Source organism: Besnoitia besnoiti, chromosome VIII (assembly GCF_002563875.1).
Source record: "Besnoitia besnoiti strain Bb-Ger1 chromosome VIII, whole genome shotgun sequence".
Lineage (NCBI taxonomy): Eukaryota > Apicomplexa > Conoidasida > Eucoccidiorida > Sarcocystidae > Besnoitia > Besnoitia besnoiti.
In genome coordinates, this window is record NC_042363.1 from 1,020,220 (window position 1) to 1,043,035 (window position 22,816).

Here is a 22,816-nt window from a genome sequence, read left to right on the forward strand (position 1 = left end):
AGCGCACAGATAAAGTCCGATTCACCATTCGTCCCGCGTAAGCCCAGCTGAAGCCACGACTACCCTATTCGGCGTTTTTTCTCGAGACAGCTGTTTCTCGCGTGGGACTGCATGCACCGGTGTCTCTGGTCGTTGCACCTGAAAAAAGATGCAAACAGCTAGAATTGCAGACCCATGGACACAAGGGACGCCCTCACTGAGCCTCTCTTTTCGAGGAATAGTTCATTGTAGAAGGTGGCTCGCCGTTTCTTGATCTGTTGAATGCGTGCAATGTTTGCGCGTAGTTCCTTGAGCCGGCCGGCCGCACGTGTTCTGGCGAGCAACCGCAGACGAGGAATGAGAACCCGAAGTAGCGTGTTTTATTCACACACCGTATTCCACATGTCTATAGCCTCTCTTGTTGCGAGTTAGGAATAAAGGGCTGGCATAGCATTATGGAAAATACGCCATATTCTCCTGCTGGCGCATGGATACTCAGTTTTGCTCCAGTGTGCCTTTGTGCCCTTGGCACGTGTCTTTGTTGCGATTTACTTTCTCCCGCATCTCACTTTGAGAGAGCTACTGCAGTATTTGTTTTGGTCTTTGGCAAATAGGCGTGAAACATCATCGTAATATCGAAGTGCGTATACCTCAAATTATGAAGACAGTCCTGTGGAGCTGGCGCACGCGACGCGAACTCATACCTGCAGTCTCCTGGACGATGGAGCCCACTAGATAGACCTGCGCAAGTAGACTCTTCGGTTTCTTTTTGTTTCCTAGCGTGTCCACGATGCTTTCCGCTTTTTCTCGCGTAATGAACCGGCGGCCGCGAGCCTGACCGCTGCTTCGGCATAAGAGGCACAACTACTCATGCGATTTCCGCTGCTCCTCCCGTGCGTTTTTTTCTCGGTATGCGCGACATCGCCCCTTTTTTGACGGCTTATGCCTTCCTACTTTCTATTCCCGCTAACGTGTGCTTCCCTGCAGCTGCCAGCCGGCTCCATGTCTCCAGGCCGGAATGCGGGGCTCACACTGCGGAATTCCCTTCCTTCGTGAGTCGACACGGCAGGAAACGTGGATGCACGAGCGCTGTGTCATCTTGCTTACAGTCGAGGCGTAGCAAGCCCGCGTTGTCCGAGCTGCGGCTGAATCCACCTACTTGCCGTGTCCGCTGGGAGGCCGCCCCCGCCGCGTCTCATCAACCTCCTTGTTGGCTGTTTCCGGCTGCTACCGCTCTCCCGTCTCTGTCTTTCGCGGCGCCTCTGTATACTCCAACGTCCTCCCCGCCTCAACTGACGCCAGGACTCCTGTATCCGGCAAATGATGCCGGCCGAAGTGCCGCCTCCTTACGAGCACTGAACGGGGGGACCGGCGGACACGCGGCAGGACCACAACACAGGGTGCTTCGCTCGTTTCGAGGCCATCGGACTCTGGCGCCGAGCTTCCCTGCACCGTGGTTGCTGCCGGTGGGCCCCTACAGCCCTCCGGCCGAGACCACGTCTCTCTGGGCTACAAAGAAGGGAGGCGGCAGCACCAAGAACGGGCGCGACAGCCATCCCAAATATCTCGGTAGGAGCCCATTCTGCTCCAGTACTTCAAGGGAGCACTCTGTGCCTCACTGGGTGCACCACTGTAGCTTGAGCTGGCGACTTAACTGCTGCACGTTTACAAGTGTGTTCTTGCTGGAGGGACTCCTCTGGGAACGATGATCCCGCCATGCTTCGCGCTTTAGTCTACACCTGCCTGACTCGATACGCGCACTCCGGACCCCCCTTCGTGAGGGCGGGTTTAGGAGCGACGACGTCCGGAGTGTAGTCCACCTCTGCCGCTGACACATGTCACTGGCAAACCCGCGTGAACGCCCTGACTGGGTGGGACTGGACTTTGAGTTGTACGCTGCTGCTTGTTTTGAAATCCCTGCAGGTGTCAAAAAGTTTGGCGGCGAATTCGTCCTTGCTGGGCACATTGTCGTGAGACAACGGGGCACGCGATACAAAGCGGGAGACGGTAGGTCGGAACCTGGGGTGGCTCCGTAAAATGTCCCAAATTCGAGTAGCATTTCATAGCTAACCTCCTTTCTGGTAATTTTGCAATAGTAATCAGTACCTGCGTAGGCCCGCCGCGCCACCACTCACCTGTGGCGTTAAGGGTCAGATCGGCGTTCACCCGTGGGCGACTTTTTGTCGTCTCTGCAAACATGGATGTGGGAAGTACGTTGTAGAGCTAGCTGCACGTGGGGTGTGCGGCCGACCCACGCTGCGTGTGTCAGCCAGCTGTGGGACGTTCTTCAAAACTATTATGCCGGTGGGCTCTACAGAGGAGAGAAGACTTTGTGTGCCGGAGCTGTTGGGCGCGTTCCATTCTCTTTGCATGTGTGGATTTGGTGTGTGGAGCAGGCGTGCGTCTATGCCGCGATGACTCGCTGACAGCGATTCGCAGCGGGTACGTCGACTTCATGCCAGTTTACAAGTTTGAGAATCACTTTAGGAAACGGCGTTGGCTCAAGAGGCATCGAAGACGCATTCACGCGGGATTCTTGGTGTCCGTCTTGGACAGTAAAGAAGAATCACGTGGCTATCAAAAGCGCGAACAACTCGTTCTTCTCCGAACTTTGGCCTCTTCCTGGATTAACGGCGCGGCATTCAATCCGTCTGTCCCCTCTCATCACCACGCGCTAGCTCCCGGAGACAGTGATGAGGCAACGGTTTCTGACCAAGTTCCTGAGGCAATGATGTGCGGCCCCGAACTCGGGCCGGGTGAGGAACGGCACTCAAGTAACGTTTCAAACGAATCCGTGACTAGTGCTCTGACTACTGGGCTCCGAGAGGGTGTTGCGTGGATTTGAGTATTGACTGCTTACACTGCATGCGTTTTGTGTCGCTCGCACAGTTCAGACGACGTGCTGTCTGTCCTTTCTGTCACCGTTTTTCTACGGGAAGCGTATCGCGTAATACTGTTTTCACATGACGGACCCAGCTCAAGCGCACAGTGCCGGGGGAGTCTTACAGTTCCCCAGTGCACAGTGGTGGCACTCGTGCTTTTGTTCTGCGAGGGCTGAACCCAGTGAATGGGCTCAGATTTGGTGAAAGACAGCCAGGAGCGTTTCCCGCCAATGATTATTTTTAGAGCCTACAGTTCTGTGGCGATTTTTGTCGAATGGCTTCCCGACAAAATCAAACCGGTCCCTTTCAACAGCAAGGATAGTTGATTTCTTTCCTCGTCTGAAGAGTACTGCTCACATTCCTTAGGTTAATCACCAATAGTAGATACACGCTGCGATGAGGGTACGCGAGATTGAGGCGGAGCCTTCATGCACGTGTGAAGCAGGACAGTGACCCAGCATTTCATGCTCACGAGACCGAGGAACTTCCTGGAGATAAGGAAACGATGACATTGAGCCTTGCCACTCAGCTCGCATTTGCACTAGGCCCCGGCACGCTGACAGTGAGCCATGGCAATGTGGAAGAGTGCATCGAAGACCAGAATAGCGTAGCGCAGCTCCGCATGATAATCCATTGTGACAAATATACAGCTTGCAGCGGACGAGATCCACGGGCCTTCGGATCATCTACAACTGGAAATTATATGCTGGGCATTCGAAAGGGTGAGCGACACCGGCGGACGGATGAATGGTAATAAGGCAAAACGACCCAACGAAAACACGGCCCTGCACCAAAAGACCTCCATGTTCAAGCAACGTGACTCCTTTCTTCAGCGCTATTTGTTGCCGTAGCAGCAGGAGCTGACTTGTTCGCCGGTGACGCGACACACAGAGCAGATAGTTTGCCGAGGTCGATAACTCTCAAAATGTGATATTATCCCCCTTTGCAGCGAGCTCTGCCCGAAACTACGTCATCGCCAACAACGTGCTCCCACCACGCGACTCGGGAATACTCGCAGAAGTTGCAAACTTATTCGTCAATTTCGTCGCCCCGCCCGACTGATTTTGTTTCTCGCGGCTATCCTTCGCCTTGCCAGCGGAGGATGGACCGGCAGCACACCGCTACAACTGTATTCAGGTTCCAAACTTGGGTGGCCGTCGTCTGGAGCGGCGCTGTCGAGCCCACTGATCCACGACTGCGTGATTCGAACCTGCGCGTTATCCACTGCAACAGCAGCTGTCAGTTTCTCTTTCAGGCCAACCTCTTGAGGCAAGAACCTTTCCCAACACTCTGAGGCTAAATTCGGAAAATGCATATGCATAATTCCGTGTGCCCTGACCCAGGACACGACATTGCACGACCAAACTTGAAACAAGCAATGGTAGAGAGAACAGGAAATGCCGCACATCCGCGACAGCAGGAACTCCTGGACCAATTTGCGTGCACTATTTGAGAAAGATAGTGACAGGCTCCAAAACCACTACGGGCGACTCCGATACCGGCGGAGAAGCAATGCCGCATTGTGGCCACCAAACCCCAAAGTATCCGTGAGAACAGCCTAGAAAAAAAAACAGAAAACATAGAGAGAACGGTTCAGCCGCATATGCAACGATGCTCCGAAAATTTAGTGTCTCTATGCCTTTCATATGCACATTAACAGTGCGCAAGCGCTACTACGGATGATCGCTTAACTCTAATTGCATCACTACCACAGACATTTTGATGTCAATTGAATCAGGGGTGTACCGATGGGCTAGCGTGTACGAACGCACCTGCGTAGAGTACGGTAGACTGACAGCAGCCCGACCACTATCGTACGCAAGCACCGTTTGCCCTTCGTTAATATGAAGGGTAAGTTATTCAGAAATACGCGCCCGCACACAAGAGGCTTTCCTGGCACAATGCAATACGCTGGCTGAAGGTTGGTACACGGTTCACGCTCTCACGTGTATTCCCCGCGTTGAGAGAGCTCTCCGCGTCCGGCTATGTGCTACTTGAAATACCGGCAGCCCCCCATACGGTCGAGCACCTTCGCCGCTTCGTATTTCTCACCTCAAAGGGCGTCGGTGATGTGTACGCTTTGTTTGGAACATAGTTCAAGTCACAGTCCGGATCTGCCTCTTCTTGGTTGATGGTCGGAGGCACAATGCCTGTTTCCAAGACCTTCGCGGAGACGCATGCTTCAATGCCTCCGGTCGCGCCTAAGCAGTGACCTGTCATACTCTGTATACGCACAAGACGCCAGGCACATGGGGACGCCTCGTGAAAATATCCGTACACTGTCCGCGCCGAGCACTAGATTGAAACTTCCCATCCAAGAGCAACCCTTTCGTGAAGCCGGACGGATGTGTCATCGGTTACCTTTGTTGATGATATCAGGAGACGCCTGGCCTGCTCGTCTCCAAACACTTTTTTAAAGGCAGCAGTCTCAATGCGGTCGTTCATCGGAGTTGATGTGCCGTGTGCATTGATGTAGCCAATGTCTCGCTTGTCGATGCCTCTGCAAACAGCCAGACAGGAAGATTCCATGTTGAGCCTGCGCTCAGTGCTTCCGCGGGGGCGCCCCGCCCACGGCACCGCGCACGCTGCCCCACTGGGTAGGAACTCTTGCGTACCCGCCCTCCGAAAAATGTACAAAAATGTAAAGAACCTCGTTTTATGAGTTCCCTTGTCGGCATGTAAACAGTGCTAGTTCCGACTCTTCGCACTTTTCAGCCTGTTTCCGACACGATCGCGCTCGACAGAGACCGCAACTACTGCGTTATGGAGCACTCATGACTGCAGAACAAGAATGGGAATGGACTACCGCTACACTCAGCCCTCACGTTCCGAGCAGGACGAATTCATTTCCAGCGCTGCGTCGGAGCGCAGCGCAGCTGCTCCCACCAGTGGGGCTTACGCGTCTGCGATCGCCTTCTGAAGACACTGGGCGAGACCAGAGCCGTCAGGCGCTGGAGCCGTGATGTGATGGGCGTCACACGTGGCTCCATATCCGGCAACTTCGCCATAAATTTTGGGTGCCCCGCGTCGCAATGCATGCTCCTCCGTCTCGAGCACCATAATGCTGCAGAAAACGCCGTAAGAGGGGGCGTGTGCGCGTGTGTGCCACAAGACGCATGCACACCAGATTTGTCCGAGGAGAAGCCCCACAAAAGCGCATCCAAGTGTCGCTGTGTGCCCATGCAGATGAACGGGTCTGTCTGCACGTCTACCTGTGCAATGTGGGTGACGGAAGAAGGTCGCTGAGCTTGTGAATCCGGGACCCCCTTGTTACGTAGACGCGTAGCGTGGCTCAGCGCAAAGCAGCATTACAGAAGAACTGCACTCGGGATGGCCCGGCCCAGTCGCAACAGAGCGCTGGCCTTGAGCGCGAATCAAGTGACTGCGAGAGCGAATACACACGTACCCAGCGCCTTCGCCCATGACGAAACCTGCACGCTTCTTGTCGAACGGTCTGGAAGCCCGTTTCGGGTCGTCGTTGAATCCTTGGGCCATGGCCTTGAGCGCATTAAATCCAGCGAAACTAAGCGGCGTTATGGACGCCTCAGCCCCACCGCATATCATGACGTCCGCTTCGCCCATCTGCAGGTACCGGAGCGCGACGCCTGCGGCGTGCCCGGATGTCGCACACGCCGACACTGCGCCATGGTTCGGTCCCTTGGCGCCGGTTTCGATTGCCAGGATGCCTGACGCGGTGTTCTGACGGGAAAGCGAAGAAACACCAGCAAAACACGAGCGGTGGAGGGCCCATACAGAATGGTAGGGAGAGCTGTTCAAAGCAACGTGACCCTCCAAAGCTACACGCCAGTCTTCACGCTCGTGCGGATGAGTACATCCGCTGCTTTGTTTGATGGCACTGAATTGGAAGGAGCTTACGGCAATCATAGCGGGGATGAGAAAAGGCGACACGCGTCGAGGTCCTCTCTCATGCAGAACCCGTGTCTCTTGCTCCATGGTCTCGAGCCCGCCGATACCGCTTCCCACCACAATGCCAAACCGCTCAGCGTCTACGTGTGGCGCTCTCGGGGACAAACCTGGAAGCAAACAACACAACAGACGGACCAGAGGGTGAAACACACTTCAAATCAACACTTGTCACCAGCGACAGGGCAGAAATGCCTGCCCAGCGCGGCTTCGCTAATACACCAGCCAGAAGGCGTTCATTCCCGCGTAATGATTTTGCTGTTTCTGGAAGCGTTGTGTCCTCTGCTCACAGTCCTATTCGCTACCTAGTGGAAGCCGGTACCGCATGAGCACACCACCCCCATATTTCCTTCGAAAAAGTCGGGTCGGAAAAAGAGGCTACTAGTACCCGTGGAGCTGTCTGGTAATGCTTACCAGCATCTTCCATCGCCAACCGAGCGGCAGCAACTGCAAAATGAGTATAGCGGTCATTTCGCTTTACTTCTTTGGCATCGGTGAAGTATGCTTTAGGGTCGAACTTGTCGTTGGACACCTCGCAGCCAACTGCAAGAGCACAGAAACGAGAGCCAGGCATTGCGCAGCACAAGACTAAGAGTTCTGAGATGTTGATCCCGGTGGCAGGTGTGGTGGCCCTCCGGTGTCTGCTGACTCCGACGCAAATGAGACCCCCACGCAACGCCCACCGGCACCGGTCACCCGTCACACGGCGTTCTGAAACCGCAACCAAAGAGCGGCGAAACAAGCACACTGTCCAGCCTTGAGGGCGCTGTGTCCATTCAGTGCCCGGCAGAGCGGCGGCGGGAGGCACGCAACAAACTCACTTTGACATGACATCCCGGTCGGATCGAAACGGGTAACTTTGTCAATGACGTTTGTCCCTGCAATCAGATTCCTCCAGAACTCGTCGATACCGATACCCACTCCGCTGACCACGCCAAGTCCCGTGCACACAATTCGTGGCTTCGTGCCAGGGCCGCAGGCGCCCGCGGTGCTCTGAGCACACCACAAAGAAGCCGAGGACGCACACACTGCCTTTTTCAGTTCGATTCATGCATCGAAACCCATTATTGGCGACAGCATTGCACATGGTGATATCCTGTTGGTTCATGCCCACATCGAGTATGACTCCTCGCATCATATGGTCCACTAGAGACATTGAGAGGCCAATCCGGTCTCGAAGAATACGGGCGACAGAAAGAATCTGTCCGCGACGGCTCCACAGACTTGGCAACTTGTATGATCCCAAGCTGGTTTAATAAGTCAAAGTTTAGCCCGGAAGTCAGTGTCTAAAATATAATCGACGGCTTCAACTTAGATCTCTCTGAAATGGAACCCAACGGCGCTAACTGAACGGCGAGGCACACCCGAAGCAGCATGAACCCGAACCGTCTCCCTCACCCGTAAAGAGCTGAGTCCGTCCCCGGCTTGCCGGGTCCTTTGACTGCGTTCTGTCCGCCCTCCTTGCTCGGCGCTACGACTCCGCAGACCCAAAAGACCGCGTCGCGACGCCGCGAGATTCGGCCCTTTCGCAAGAGATGGGTTGGGAGCTGAGTGACGGGGCGAGGCCAACGAGGGAGGAGTATACGAGACAAAGCCCGGAACGGAGAACGACTGAGCACCCGAGGGCTGCTACAGACCAGGCAGGAGCAGAAACAAAGCAACACCGAATGCCTGTCACTAGAAAGCGACACCGACAGTTCAGGATACGCGCGTGCGGACTATAACCAGGCCAAACTAGTCTGCCGGTGACAGTTGTGAGTGCTGCCACGCTGGTGTATTCATAACACACGCGTATTGTACGCTTGGTCCAACGTGGCGTCATGAGGAAACTAGCTCATCAATCTCCAGTAGAGTCCCATAGGCGGTAAAGGCCACGGGAAACAGAAGCACGCGCACGATAACGCTTCCCAGCTACGTTATGACTCCGCTGCGCTGCCTGCGCAGTCTGTCAATATCCGGCATAACCCTTTCAAAAAATTGCTGCAACCTTGTAGAGAAGGGAGCGGCCTTCATCCCTTGGATCGACACCTACCTTCGAAAGAAGCAGACATTCAGCAGGGCGAGGGAAGACGGGGATACACCCGAGGAGTATACGGACAGGAAGGAGACAGGCAACAGCCAGAAAGGAAAAACGAAAAAACTGGGAGCCTAGCCCCATGATGCAAGAAAGACAACACTGCAAGCAGAGCTCAGGTCGATAACGGCGCGTGAATGTTCGGCTCAACCCCGAAATCTTGGCAAATGCAAAATGGGGACGCCTACTCTGGGACCCGGCAGTTGTCTTGCTCCCTTGAGAGTCAGGTTCACACGTACTCTGCCGCCAGACGAAGCCCGTGGAGAAGCGCAGTAACTCGGTTACCAGCCACGAGTGCGAATACTGAAGCTCTTCGCAGAAGTCAAACGTTGCCGTGAACTGAGCACCAGCCGGATCACGGACCTGGAATTGCAGCCTTTCACAAGCCTTTGCGCGTTAGGCATACCACCGGCCTACACAAGCGAGCACTTCCGAGAGCCAAGACAAGACACAAATCCTGTGGTCCCCGATACGTTTCAGATGTCGGTCGATCCAGATTTGCCAGGAAAACCGGTCGACACCATCACAACGCGCGACACAGTTTCTTCGGCAGAGAAAAACAAAAAAAAGGTCGTTATTTCGCGCATCAGAATGGGACAAAGAAACTCTCAGACTCGGTTGATACGACGATAGATTTTCGGGGAAGACACGGGTAAGGCCCTCGTACACACCTAGCCGCAGACACGCTAAATCAGAGAATGCCCACGTAAAACAGCTTGGAAGACTCCAGAGAAGTTAAAAATTGAGGGCTTTCGCGCCGAAATGCTGCGGGGGAAGAATAGTGAAACGCGCTATCCGCACAGACCAAGAAAGTCTCTGCCCACAAGACCGCGCTGCACACTCAGAGAGTCAGAGCAAAGAAAAGAAACGCACAGAACCACTCCAATGCTTCTCTCTAATGGGGGTGGGAGACAGTGAGCCAGCAAATCTAAACGACGGACAATGGCACTACGCACAGGCAGAACAAATGAGCCAATGATCGTTACCGTCATATTTTTCGTTGGAAACTGAAGCAAAAGGACCGTTTTTGTGTCCCGTCTCTCGCTACGTGCCGCAAGGACGAGCCGCAGGAGACGACAGGCGCCCCGCCACCAACATCTGGAGACAGAATCGCAGCGATGTGAGGACATGCGCCGCCCGGACGTGGGGAATGGAGGAGCCAAACCCGTCTCGAACGATGACGTGAATGTGGCAAATCGGTAAAAAAAGTGAGTGGGAGGAACAAGAAGTGCGGGTAAACTCGATGGCTTTAGGACCTAACGAACAAAACGGAAAGAGGGCTGCAACCGCCTGGGAGTGAGGTGCGATGCGTTTGGGGGGGCTGGGCTGTGCGCTATCACAGCAGTGTGTCTTCTGGGGAAGACTGTGCTTGCTGCTCTGAAAGCGTAGCTAAAAAGATTGTGTGCGGATATTCCTGCGATTCGATGGAGGCGTAACAGTAGACACGGCTTTGTAGCTTAACCCTGAAGCCAACGTCACTCGATCACAGTCACTGACCAGCGGACAGTACCAAGGTGTCAGGAGAGGGCGCTCGATACACTGACTCACCTACCTAAGAGAAGAAGAACCGAGGAATCATCCACTTCTTAGCATCGCATTAGGCTACCCGGTCCTGTATGCTTCTCTACAGTCTCAGTTGCTTGCCTCAGAAGTATGCGCCACTCAAGTCTCCTAAGCCGTATACAGGTACCGTGCTTTCGTAGATAAGGATCACTGCGGCGTGCGGCAAACTTTGGATCTTCTATGACTCTCCGGCGGTGAAAGCGTCCCTACGGCGTCTGCTAGTGTCGAGAGGCTCTTGGGCTGACATGTGGAGGAAATGATGGCGCTGCGCCACCTTACGGATCACTCGTCGCTTCCGGCTCTTGAAGGAGTGCTGCCATGAACAGCCGGTGCTGCGCTGCAGCGCCGTATTTACGAGCTCGCCGAATATGGTCAGCGCCGGCATGAACACTAGGCCAGCTCATAACAGCCGTCATAAGCTCACGCTCAACAAGCGCTCAGAAATGCTATCCCGTTGAAGGAAGTGACTCCCGTGGCTAACCAGCTTCTTGACGCTTGTCCACGCTTGGTTTCATGGACTCCATGCGAGAGGGCTTCGTGCGACAGCAGGGCTGTGGGAACGGGACACGGTAGGGACAGAAAACTAATTGCGAGTGCTTCACGCAGTTGATAAGAAGCAGCACGTCGAAGACTCCGTGCAAGTATCGCACTCCTCCTCAATAGGCTAGCGTAAGACGGTTTGCACCGGCTTCTTCTGAGGCTGTCCTTTTCGACTAGCATGAAACTTATGGATAGAGGTCCAGTCAATGTGAGGCGACGACGGCGGCGACAAGAGGGCCACTGAATTCTGCCCGTCGGAATGAAGACTGACGGGCACCCGGAAACCGCTGTGACACACAGCGATGGTACCCATCGCCCTTTGTTGCAGGGGCCAGTTGAAACGAAAGAGAGACACTTGTGTGACTGCAAAAAACCCGTTGTGGAAGTTTGCACATCAGACACATCGTCGAGGGGTTCGTTCTGTTGGGGCACTAGCAGCGGCCCTTCTCCCAGTTTGTAAGAAAGAGTCGGCAGAAATTCACCGGGCTCGTTAGCTACCTCAAACTCCTTTCTGAGGATAGGACTGATTCAAGGTCAAAGGACTTTTCGTCGGTGCACGTCTCAGGTAGAGGTAGGAGGGAGACTTATTTATCACTTTGTTGCGGGTTGAAGTTGCCCTCCACTTCCGCTACCTATTTGTAAGGAGAGATGGATGAAACTCTACGTACACCATTCACACTGTGGCGTCCCTGAGCGTCCCCCTGCCCTCCACAGGTACGGCCTGCGCGCCTGAGCGAAAGAACGGATCGCTGGAGAGGCTCTTATCATGCTTACAGTTATCTGAGGCAGTAGCGGGGAGAAAGCGTTTAGGCCGACATACGTGCCGAGTGGATGCCGCATGCCTAGGGCGAAGGAGAGAAACGTCGCAGTGCGCCCCTTATGCTCGGTAATCTCAACCTACCATCATGCAGGTGATAAGGCGTAGCAATCGTTCGGGTCCCAAGACACGGGAGGGACGCAGCTTTGCTTGAGTTCTTTACGTTCTTTCGCTGCCCATGCCTGCCAAGGTCTACATCTATCTTATGCGAGGGCCCTTTCAGAGGAAGCCATCCCCGACAGCATCATGCCAACGAGTTCTTCACACCAAACATATCCGACTGCGGACAACAAATCAAGTCTTCCGTGCTCAAGCTCAGCCTTGTGAAGGGCCACCACCAGTGATAGTCTCCAGGTACTGGGTGTTCTTCCCGCGTGAGACTCTCAGACTGGTCGGTGCGAACGAGATTCTCTCACTTCTTCGCTTGTCTTGAAGGAGTGTGTCAAGTGAAGAGATGAGAGTGCATCCTCACAAAGGAGTAGTCGGGCGCCTGTGAAAGGGCTGACACATCTTTACCGCAGAAGGAGCTTTTAGGACATCCTCGACGCATACCCGGTTACAAGGCGCCTGGTGCTGCATGCATGACGAGTTCGCTGATAGCATGCTGCCTATGTCTAGCCTTTCTACCATGACAACGCCGACCATCCCGACCCGATTTTTCTCCTTGTACACTCTCCAGTCCACCTCTGCATGTGTAGAGGGACGCGTCCGGATTCCTGCATGCCCGCTCATCGTTCACGTCTTTGTTGCCACATTCCTCGGAGGAGGGTCTCGTCGTCGAGGCGCGTTGCATTCAGAAGTTGCTCTCCGACTGCTCATCTTTTTTTTTCCTCCCTCCCTTTTTTCTTGCAATGGATCTTTTCTCTTGTCTGTTTTAGTCGCGAGCGAAGAGTACAGGTCGCTAGAGCGCTCCCCATTCTTATCAGATATCTCCCTCTCCCCCTAATCCAGCGGATTTCGTTTGTTTGGCTCAGTTGCGCCGGTGTCCCCTTCGCACTTCCCGTTAAAGGTCGACCACAATTACACTGTAGCGCTAAATTTACGGGACAAGCACAGCAGCATCGTCCTTATTCTTCTTTCCCCTTTCGTGTCGCCCCCTCCCATGATCGAGCTTACCTGGGGTGTCTGGTATTCAGAAGCGTCACCGGGCTCATATGGGACAGGAATATCTTCTGCCTGATCCGCGTCCTATATTTGTCTTTAAAATACAAATGAACACGAGCAGCTCTTGTGTGTGAAGGTCTGAAACATAGTGTTGTCCAAATACTCTGGGCGTGTGTGCGCGCACTTCGTACTTCACGGCTAGCACTGTTGGGTTTCCGACGTGTGTTCAGTCCACTCCCCTTCGTTGCTGAGGAGTCGCGAGTTCGCAGGACAACACTTCTTTCGTGACGTGTGCCACGGCATAGCCTTTCCCTCCATACCTCCTTACTCCTGTTCGCTCAAGAACAAACGCGTCGTCGCCCCTTCCGGCGCCGCCCACATCGTCTCGTCGTCTCGACACTATGGCACCACCGCAGGATTCATCCTCCGCGTCCGCAGGAGGCAAGGCCGCGAGCCAAGCGACCGACGCTGCGGGAGCGGCACTCATCGCCGATATAGACAGCAAAGAGTGGACTGTTCCTGAGCTCCAGCAGGCCCTGCAGCGCGTCGAGAGAGAAAAAGTGATCCTTGCCAGTAAAATTCAGGATCTGCAGCAGGATGCTTCTGAACACAGGTAATTTCCTGAAGTGTGCTCTGGTGCCTCGCACGGGTAGGCAGTATGGGAGACATTCCTCATAACACGGACTTCCCTGTCCGTGTAGCACTCATTTCGTCACACCCTTCGTGAGCCCAAAATCGAGGATGCATTCGCTGCGTAGACGGTCTGCTGTGCCGATCTGTTGAGGTTTGCGCTGTTTTCTCGTTTTCTCGTATGGACCGAATGTGGTTGAATCTGCCCTGTACTCTGGATGGATGAGTAGCCGGCGGGTGGCACACTGTAATTTTATCAAAACTTGCTAAACAAGGGGCTAAAAAATTAATAGCTGTTGATAAAAAACATTTTCCCCATGTTATTTAAGGACACGTGAGACAAATAATGTTGGGTCACATTTGTCATTTCTGCTTGCATCGCAGGCTGGTGCTTGATGCTTTCGGAAAGGTAAATGACGACCGCCGGTGCTACCGGATGGTCGGAGGCGTTCTCGTCCAGCGAACAGTGGGAGAGGTCAGACCCGCTTTGGAGGAACATAAGCAAAAGGTGAGTCTTTGGGTTGACAAAATCACCTTCACTCGCGACGCAGGCAGTTTCCACGAGGTCTCTCCGACGTCTCAGAAGAGATTTTGCAGCGTTGGAATATCGTGGGGCTGGCGGAAGCCAACATAGACAATGGTGCCATCATAGAACGCCCATTTCTGAAGCAGGCGGCCGCTACAGCCGGGCATGCTTTAGCAACTGAGGTGATTTCCTGACAGGTTGGGGCTAAGCACGAATTGAACATATTTGGCTGGGCCCAACGTCGTGCCTGGAGATCTGCGCCGCTTCGAGGGGTTGCATTGGTGCCTTCGTGTTTGCCTACCGTGATATATCCGTACGCTCCTCTCTTCGTGTGCAGACCTTGATAGACATGTGCGGTTTCGCGTGTACGGCTCTCGATAGAATACACAGACATAGACAATTCGGGGAGGCGGCATCGCTGAATGCAACAGAAACCGGCATGAAATTCGCGAGAGGTGTGTTGAGGCCACATTCGAAATGTAGCGAGACCAGCCGCAACCGATGTGCTCTGTTGTGTTTCGGTGGTTCGATGAAATAACAGGTCGATGCGACGCTGGAGCTGCTCGAGAAGAACTTTGAAATTCTGCTTAAAACTCATTCTATGTACACGCGAAAATATCTTCAGCTCACCGGCCAAGCTGCACCAACGGCGGGCAAAGAGGGTCCTAGCGTGCCCAAGGGAGCCGACGGAAAAGAGAAATCTGGTGGAAGCGCTGGAATCCTTGTCTAGTTCGGTACCAACCCTTAAATGTGAAACAAACAACAAGCCACTGCCGCTCTCTCGGTGACTTTTTTCTCTCAACATCTGACAGTACTAATCTTTCTTGGGAAACCCGTGGACGCCTTTGAAAACCGACGTCAGTTGTGCAGATCTCTTGAAGGCATGAGCTTCGATTACGTTTACTGCATCTGAAACTCTGTCCTGTTGTTTTATGTGACTGAGAAATATTTTTGCTGGAAACAGGATGTAGCAGTCTATCATTGTCACTGGTTCGTGGACACGTTTTCACTTACTCAAAACAGAGAGCTCCGCATTTCTGGCGGAGTCGCGTGCACATCATGGCGGCGCTACTCCATCTGCACTGACCATCGTGCCTTGCGATCGTTGGAACTGGAGCGAGGGGTAGTGTGCCCCCTACTCCAAATGCGCGTTTCCGTGGTACGATAAACCCGCGACGAACGTGGACGTCCGTTTATTCAGTATGGGCTAGAAAGGCGGCAGGCGCGGAAGACGCAGCTGGCGTGTCATGCACATTTTCTGCCTTGGAGAGAGCAGGAAGTAGCGAGGTGGTAGATAGCGACAGCCAGTTTCCCGGAAAGCTAGTAGTCACAGTACTGGTGCTGGCCAGGGGATTGGCAGAATCACCTCTCGGCACGCAGATTCATAGCTGCTCTGAACCAGAGGAACAACGCTAGCACGAGTGTCGTCACAGTCAACAGGTCGGCTACACCGATAAAGCCGCCCTCGTTATCCGATGCTGAATTAAAACACTACAAGTGCCGCTTTGTATGGGAGTATTCGTGTCGTTTACTCGCAGCAGAGGTCTGCTGTCTTTTAATATGCACACGGACGCTCCTAGTCACTTTACTGCCATAAAGCCTAGACGGTGGGCATCATTCTGTTGATTTCCTGCGAAAGGGATCGACAGTGGTGATCTGTACTCGCACTGATATGCGGCAGCGTAGGTCAAGTGCGTTTTGCGGGGCCCGCGCACTTGCAAGAGGGAGAGAAAAGAGGTAGTTTTCCATGCAGAGACGGAGTAAAGGGACGTTTCATTAGGACCAGGGTAGGCTAGAGCCATGGCGTGGAGGCGCTTGTTTACCAAATCGTGGCGGGTTGCTGCTTGAACGCGGGGGTCATAGCCATGGTCGGGAACAGGTAACGACCACAGGCAAGCTGCCATCGAAACTGGCGATTAAAGCCTCAGGAAATGAACGCTTGCTGCCGGGTCTCCGGCGGGGATGCATGAATACAGATCATGCTGTTTTCACACTGATTATGTCCAACAGAGGGGCTACTAGTTTTCTGCTGCTAGTTGTTGACTTGCTGATTCAGCTACCCAAGCATGCCTCTATGTAGTTTTAGCGCATTTGATTCGAGTTAAGGAGAGTGATCTGCAAACGAAAAACTCTGCCTGCGGCTGAGATGAGACGTCTAACTCGCAGTACCTGAAAGAGAAGCAGACGAACGATAATATCGGTTCCAGAGCCCCGTTCCGCACGCCCACGATCTACAAGCGTGAATTCCGGGGTGTCTATAGTTTCCTTTCCGCTTGATGATAGATGCCTTTTCTTCTCCCTCTTCCCTGGAAACCAGTCGGTGACAACAGAACGTTGGTCGTCTACGAATCCCCACTCCCCAGGCCGTTCGCTCGATATGTTTGCGCACGTGCTTCTGCATGACGCTGCTTGCGTTCAAACTGGGGCCACCACGCCAACCCTACTGGCACTCACGGCGCCAGTCTCCTCTAGTCAGGCGTGAAGAGAGACGCACGACTGCGTGATAGGATTATTTGTTGCACTTGCAGATCAAAACAGGTGTCAGGAAGAAAAAGCGAACATGCTATGTGCGATCAAAAGCATTAGCACCTCATGTGCGAACTGCGACGCGCGGGCCGCTCCGAGCATCAAGTGAAGATAAACTTCTATTTAGTGTCATGACGCAATATCGCGATACGCGTGATCTCACCAGTAAAATTCCAGTCGTCGAGGAGGCGGAACTCGTTCCTCAATTCTACTGCAAGCGGATCGCTTCGGAAATGAACCATAAGATGAGAGACGATTTGTCCCCGAAGGGACCAAAGACAGACCTGGCACAAATGCTCGGTTGCCTGGAAGCAGGGGCACAGCGAAACGTCTCTGTTGACAATTTGGAGATCTACAAAGAGATGCTTTACGAAGAGATGGTATGAGTTTTACATTTAGCGTCACAGCAGTGGTGGGGGACAGGATGCGTGCAAGAATCGCTCACAGCGCTGTTACGAAGGCGGCACGTTGTCATCACATTCCGAGATCTAACAGGGGCTTATTTTCCACAACCAAACAATTCTGGGGCTCATCACATGTCAAGCGCTTTCACCAAGCTACAGCAACGGACTGTTCATACAAGATTCTTGTCGGTACATAAATGAAAGCTTGATTCATAGCATAAACAAGTGAACATGGTTCGTCTTGCTGCCCTGCAGCCGAACTCATTCCTTACGGTTACTGTCTTTTCCCGGATGGGTTCTGACAGCGTACGCGTTTGCTTTGGGCTAAGTCCAGCATGAATGAGCTGGTATAGTGGGAGAAGGGGTGCACTCACCAACTTTTGCTGTTGAGCATCCAACGCCTCCAAGACAAAACGATCCGATCCACGCAGATATGGACTGAACGCTGCGCTGACATGGCTTCTTCTTGCGCCTTTGGCGACCGCACCTCCCGGTTGTATATTCTCCACAGCGCACAGAAGAGTTTTTTCTGCGTGGTGGCAATTCGCATCGAAGTTCACCACTGGCGCCCCTTTTCTGGGCTCGTCTCTGGCCTGCTTCCTCATTGGGAATCCTTGTCCAGTCGCAGAAAAAACAGGGGGCATGGGCCTTATTTGCACTCTGCTGCAATGGGCCGGCTCTGCGGAGACTGCTTGCTTCCGAGAACGAGATCAGGCAACTTGTGAGGCTGCTGACCCGCGTTCTCCACGACGAGGGAAAGAAAAGCTTCAAGCTCTCGGTGGCTGTTCTCGGTATCCTCCTTATCTTTTCCTACTTTAAAAAACTCCATCCTCTGCTTCTTCAGAATCAAGTGAGGAACTGAACAAACCACCTAAAAGCTCGCCCGTGTGCGCATATGCGTAATTCGTCTAGGCTCTCTTGGTAATTGCGTGTTGTACTTCCTTCGTCTTGTGCGGCTTCTGACCGGACTGCTAGTTACAGGGGTCCTTCTGAAAATGGAATACCGTTCAACTGAGCAAGAGAGCGAGGCTCGGTCTCCAGGTTTTTCTCTAACAATCCGATACACGCAGGAAGTCTCAAGGTCCAAAATAGCAGATGGACAGGGTACCCCCCTGTTGCGTAGCCGCTTGTTGACGCCTCTCTGCGTATTCGTGCGTCGGGTGTTACGCCTCAGAACCAAGGAGGAATACTGAAATGGCTGCTGTAGAATTGATTCCAGCTATGCTCCACGTCTGGCTCACTGCTACGTGACTCCTTCTGTATGTCTCCGGATGAGCCCTATGCAGTGCGGCGATATTGCGATGAAACTGATAGAGCGCGAGATCCACAGGTGTAAACCGGCTGGACTGGAAGACGGAACAGTGGGGGCCAAACCCCCACGTCATGACAGCGAAGCTGACGGAGACAGACATGACGATATAAACGAGAATGGTGAGTGCCTCGCTTTGCTTGTTGGTCAGCCTGATTCACGACATGACAGCATGAATATGTACACTCGGTACGCAGCACACCCTATGAACAGTACAGAGCCCAGACCAGAACGGTAGTGCGGCGCCTGAAACAAACTACTTACTGAGGCCAACATGCACGACGGGGGAACTCAGGGTCACCTCGATCCTTTACACACCTCAGTATTTATGAATAAATATATATATATATATATATATGCCTATGAGCAGTGTAGAAGGGCTCATGTGTGAAATCCTGTCCGTTTTTGGGCGCTCGTGGATCCGCCACTAATAACGAATGCAATCAACATCAGAACCAGCGACTACGAACGGTTTTTTATTCTTGCCTCCCTTGTCGCCCTCTCTGAGTCGGGATGCAACAGTGATGCCGCACGCGGACAAACAACTGCGTGCTCACGAGCAACTTCTGTACGGCTGTTTCCAGCTTCTGCTCAACTTAGCGACGGCCACAAGGTACGCGAAAGAGGGATTTATCGCCCCACGATATGGATTCCATGGATTCCGAACAGCTTCGTCAGCCACCTCGCACACAAGAGCATATATAACGGTGGAGACAGCACTGTACCTTTCTTACCACGATTCACCCTTAGATATGCACTGCAGATAGCTTGAATGCGATGCTGCAAGCCGAACTGCGTTGCTCTCATGCAGTTGAGATTTTCATCTCACGGGTTCCAGTGGCGGCAGTGAGCAGTGCCCTACATTGAGAGTGGAACATGTCGCATAACGCTACACGCGAACAGATGGTGTGTCGAAGCAGCTTGCTGAACTGCTCTGCTAGATCTCAAAGTTCCATGCGATGGACCGCACGGACTTCGAAAGATCTGTTCCTTGCCTACTCACCCGTAAACAAGGAACAATCTAGTGTTTCTAGACTCGTGTGCCCCTTGGCTACGGAATATGAAGTGGAGAGGCGGGGTGGGCGTTCGCAACTTGTGAGGAAACCCTCCTTTTCAGTTTCACGTGGAAGTCTTCCTTTTTCTCGTGTTCCAGGGTCGAGCAGAAGATGGTAAAGAGAGGAATTGTACGTGTGCTTGTGGACTCGCTGGACCGAAGACATCGGGATCTGGTCCTTGTTTGCCTCATATTTCTCTGGCGGCTTAGCGCCATCAGCGGCAACAAGGATGAAATAGTTCAAAATGGTTAGTGATCCATGATGAAAGCGGCACTCATTTATCATCAGGGGGCGGAGGATGAATATACCAAGTGGAGGTACTGTGTTGTTTTCATCGTTACATAGAACGAAACTGAAGCCCGAAAACTGGTCAACAAAAAGGGGCGGCAGGTACACATTGAGAGGCGGCTACGGCTCCCTTCCCTGTGTAGACTGCACTCTATCCTGCGCGCCCTTTCATGCGACGCTTCTGAGGGAACGGGGACCAGATAGAGAGGAACGCGGGGGCGTTCGCTTTCACGGCTTGCCGACTCTCCTCTCCCTGACAGCGTGGGTGCCTGGAGAATGCTCAATGCCGCTACTCAGTCTGAGCCCACCACAGAAATCCGGGGTTGTGTTGCGAGTATCTTGCCTGGAATCAAGGATTTCTCTCGAAGGCGGCACGTCTCCTTCAGAAGTTCTCAGCAAAAGACGCTTACACTATACCAACGGCTACCACTACGCTTAAGGTACTCTACAACCTGAGCTTCGACCCGACTGTTTCCACGGAGATGGTGAACTGCGGCATTCTCTCACACGTCGCAGATGCCGTCGGAGCCCCCCCTTTGCGGACAGTAAGGATGCCTACAGCGGTGCGCCGGACAGCGTGACAGGTGTGCGTCGTGTTCGTAGGCATTGAGGGAACGCACCAGATGTATACACGAATTGCACTATACATTTCGAAGAGTGAGGGGAACAAACTGAAGTAACATGTTCTTTAGCATCGACTGAGAATCAAGCGAAGACAATCCCTGTGAGACTGGTTACACAGATACGGTCGGTCAGGGGAAGCGGCGCCGGCTCTTTCGTGGGAAGAAAGCCCGTGATCGCCGCAAGCGACAGCTGGCGCAAGCGTAGCAGACAGACGGATAATGAATGGTTAATTTTTTCAGCTTTAAAGGGTCGAGCGTCTCTGCGCTGGGTTGCGCCGCGTGCCTTTTCCCGGTGCCGGCTGCCAGGCCTCGCTCCGCGTTCTGTACCAGCTGACTATCGAGGCCAGGGGCAGATCGCTGCTCACCTTCCACAAGTCTGGAGTCCCTCTCTTATTGGATTTAGCTGCCGCAACGCCGAAAAATGCCTGCGTAGGAAAGTGAGACATTCTATCTCAAGCCACGTCTCCAACAATGCGTAGCCTACCTAGCTCGTTGGCCCTGAAACGCACTAAAAATGATCTCCTATTTGGCGACGTTTTATTTAAAAATAGTTTCCAATATATGGTTCTAAATAAGGAAATCCTGTTCCTCCGCAAGCGCACATCACTACTCCGTTCGCATAACGCTCAGATGGAGCCCTTTGCAGATCCTGAACCGCTTGGATGCTCAAAGACTCGTGTATGCATTGAATCCTTCACCACCTTAGCGTATGCGTTTGCCGCTCTTCAGAAGCAGCTTGTGCTCACGCGTGCGATACTGCTTGCACCAATCACGCAAGCATTTTATTCGCTTCCTCAGCTATTTCTGTGCCTGCTGCACGGGCCGTCGCCTGTCTGCTCGTATCTGAACAGAGAGCTCGGTGGAGTGCTAATCAATGTAGCTGGGCACCCGCAAGGCGCTGCGATCTTAGCCTGCGACCATTTCCAGAAATACAAAGATGTGCTTCAGAGGGTATGGCTGCCGCATCCGGATGCCATCCTGCTCGAATGCGTGGCCAGAGTTACCGCCTTCCCGACTGCGAGGAAAGCGCTTGTCTCCCGCCTCGACGAAGCACATGCGTAGGTTAAAAACGTCCGGAAATGGTCTGCGCACTGGAGGCTTTCTCTTCCATGAAGGACCGTAGCGTTTCGAGCCTCCGCAGCCGCGTTCGGCCCCATAGCCGCAAGGCGTGTAACTCCTTCGACGAGCCTGCACTACCTGACAAACTGCACAATGTAGACACGACGGCCCCACCCTTTACCCAACGAGCAGACGCCTCATACACTGTCAATTAGGCCCGCGAAGCGACAAAGACCGAGCAGAATGAGGGTTGAAGCCTGAGGCCGAGAGTGCTTATGGATGGATTACACGGCTTATAGCAGCCACCACCTCCAGTTCGTTAGTTAGCACCAGCGGATGGAGTCTTGGCAAGTCTTCTGAAAAGGCGAGTACACATTAGTTGCTACGCAGTTTGTCATTTTTCCTTGTTCCCTTGTGATTGCGCTTTTCACAATTGTACAAAGAAGAGAATAACCGGACAGGCGCCAAATCTCCACCACCAGCTGACAGAAACTGAACACACTCTAGTTGTGTTTGACTCCACCTATCAAGTGCAAGTGGCTCCGCGACGCTTTCTGTTGCAAGAGCCTGCACTTGTTCGGCTAATTGGCTTGCAGCTTAGAAGCGTGGAGAAAGCGGCTTCTCGAAATCGCTGATGAGTATTCCGACGACGCAATCTCGATGCTGGTGATAGACGTCTTTAGCAACCTCGTTGTCGACTGCGAACTCAGCTGGGCTTCCCTCTGTGACGCAGGGCTTCCTGCGGTGTTGCGGCGGTGAGCCAGCATGTTCGCTTTCACGTCGTGTAGAGCTAGAGCGTTACGTGTCCCAGATACACGAGTGACGCGTGCTTCTGGCTTTCGTTGCGGCCGTCCACGTTCGGATTTTTGTTTTCAGGCACATAGTCAACGGGAGACCGTCGGCCGAAGCTGTAGTGCGTGCTGTCGTGCTTATCGAGGGCTTGGTGAGGAGCTCAGACGTTATATCGACTCGTGTGCCCGCGCAAATCGTACGCCTGCTTCATGACATCCAAAAAAAGCAAGGAGACAACGCGCCCGAGCAAATCCTGTTCCAGTTAATTCGTTGCTTCAGGAGGCTGCTGGAAAACCAGAAAACGAGGTAAACGGGTGCGGAAGAATAGACACGCTCCACGCCAGAGTCGGCACTTAACTTGAGCCAGACTCTAGCCCAAGGGCTAGATTCTGGCTCAAGATCCGGAGACTATGCGTGCCCTGCGAACGAAAGGTATGCTCTCCCTGTTAATACTTGACTTCTTCTGTGCAGGGAGGTTCTCTTGGCTCAGGCGAGACTGTCACATTTTTTCCAGCGCCTATGCAGCCACCCGAATGCTACACTGAAGATTGAAGTAAGCCAACACGCGAAGCCGGACAGCCCGGTTTCCTGCTGGTGGCTATACACCAAGACAGTGACCGTCACGCCCTCGCACTGCTGGTGCAATCACACAGGCACCTGGAGCCACTGCCAGTTGCAATGTCGCCGCCTGATGGATCACTCTAAATTTTTCTTCGCAGTG

The 22,816-nt window shown here is 53.4% G+C and overlaps 4 protein-coding genes across 4 annotated transcripts; 3 read left to right on the forward strand and 1 right to left on the reverse strand.

Annotated features, from left to right (window-relative positions):
* Positions 1-890: 890 nt before the first annotated feature.
* Positions 891-2,824, forward strand: BESB_082770 (ribosomal protein RPL27; the record flags this gene model as incomplete). The annotated part of the gene is made up of 3 exons (XM_029366627.1): positions 891-1,548; positions 1,903-1,986; positions 2,376-2,824. 3 exons carry the CDS (start codon positions 891-893, stop codon positions 2,822-2,824), a joined length of 1,191 nt encoding a protein of 396 aa, XP_029217087.1.
* Positions 2,825-4,341: 1,517 nt separating this feature from the next.
* On the reverse strand, positions 4,342-10,838 carry BESB_082780 (putative 3-oxoacyl-acyl-carrier protein synthase I/II; the record flags this gene model as incomplete). The annotated part of the gene is made up of 12 exons (XM_029366628.1): positions 4,342-4,419; positions 4,914-5,084; positions 5,223-5,361; positions 5,761-5,925; positions 6,268-6,560; positions 6,738-6,895; positions 7,200-7,328; positions 7,607-7,778; positions 8,184-8,411; positions 9,145-9,222; positions 9,846-9,903; positions 10,702-10,838. The coding sequence occupies 12 exons, from the start codon at positions 10,836-10,838 to the stop codon at positions 4,342-4,344; spliced, it is 1,806 nt and encodes a 601-aa protein (XP_029217088.1).
* A 2,446-nt stretch (positions 10,839-13,284) lies between these two features.
* Positions 13,285-14,769, forward strand: BESB_082790 (prefoldin subunit protein; the record flags this gene model as incomplete). The annotated part of the gene is made up of 3 exons (XM_029366629.1): positions 13,285-13,496; positions 13,898-14,021; positions 14,581-14,769. The coding sequence occupies 3 exons, from the start codon at positions 13,285-13,287 to the stop codon at positions 14,767-14,769; spliced, it is 525 nt and encodes a 174-aa protein (XP_029217089.1).
* Positions 14,770-19,444: 4,675 nt separating this feature from the next.
* On the forward strand, positions 19,445-20,685 carry BESB_082800 (Kinesin-associated protein; the record flags this gene model as incomplete). Its single annotated transcript, XM_029366630.1, has 3 exons — positions 19,445-19,580; positions 19,976-20,166; positions 20,551-20,685. The coding sequence occupies 3 exons, from the start codon at positions 19,445-19,447 to the stop codon at positions 20,683-20,685; spliced, it is 462 nt and encodes a 153-aa protein (XP_029217090.1).
* Positions 20,686-22,816: the final 2,131 nt, after the last annotated feature.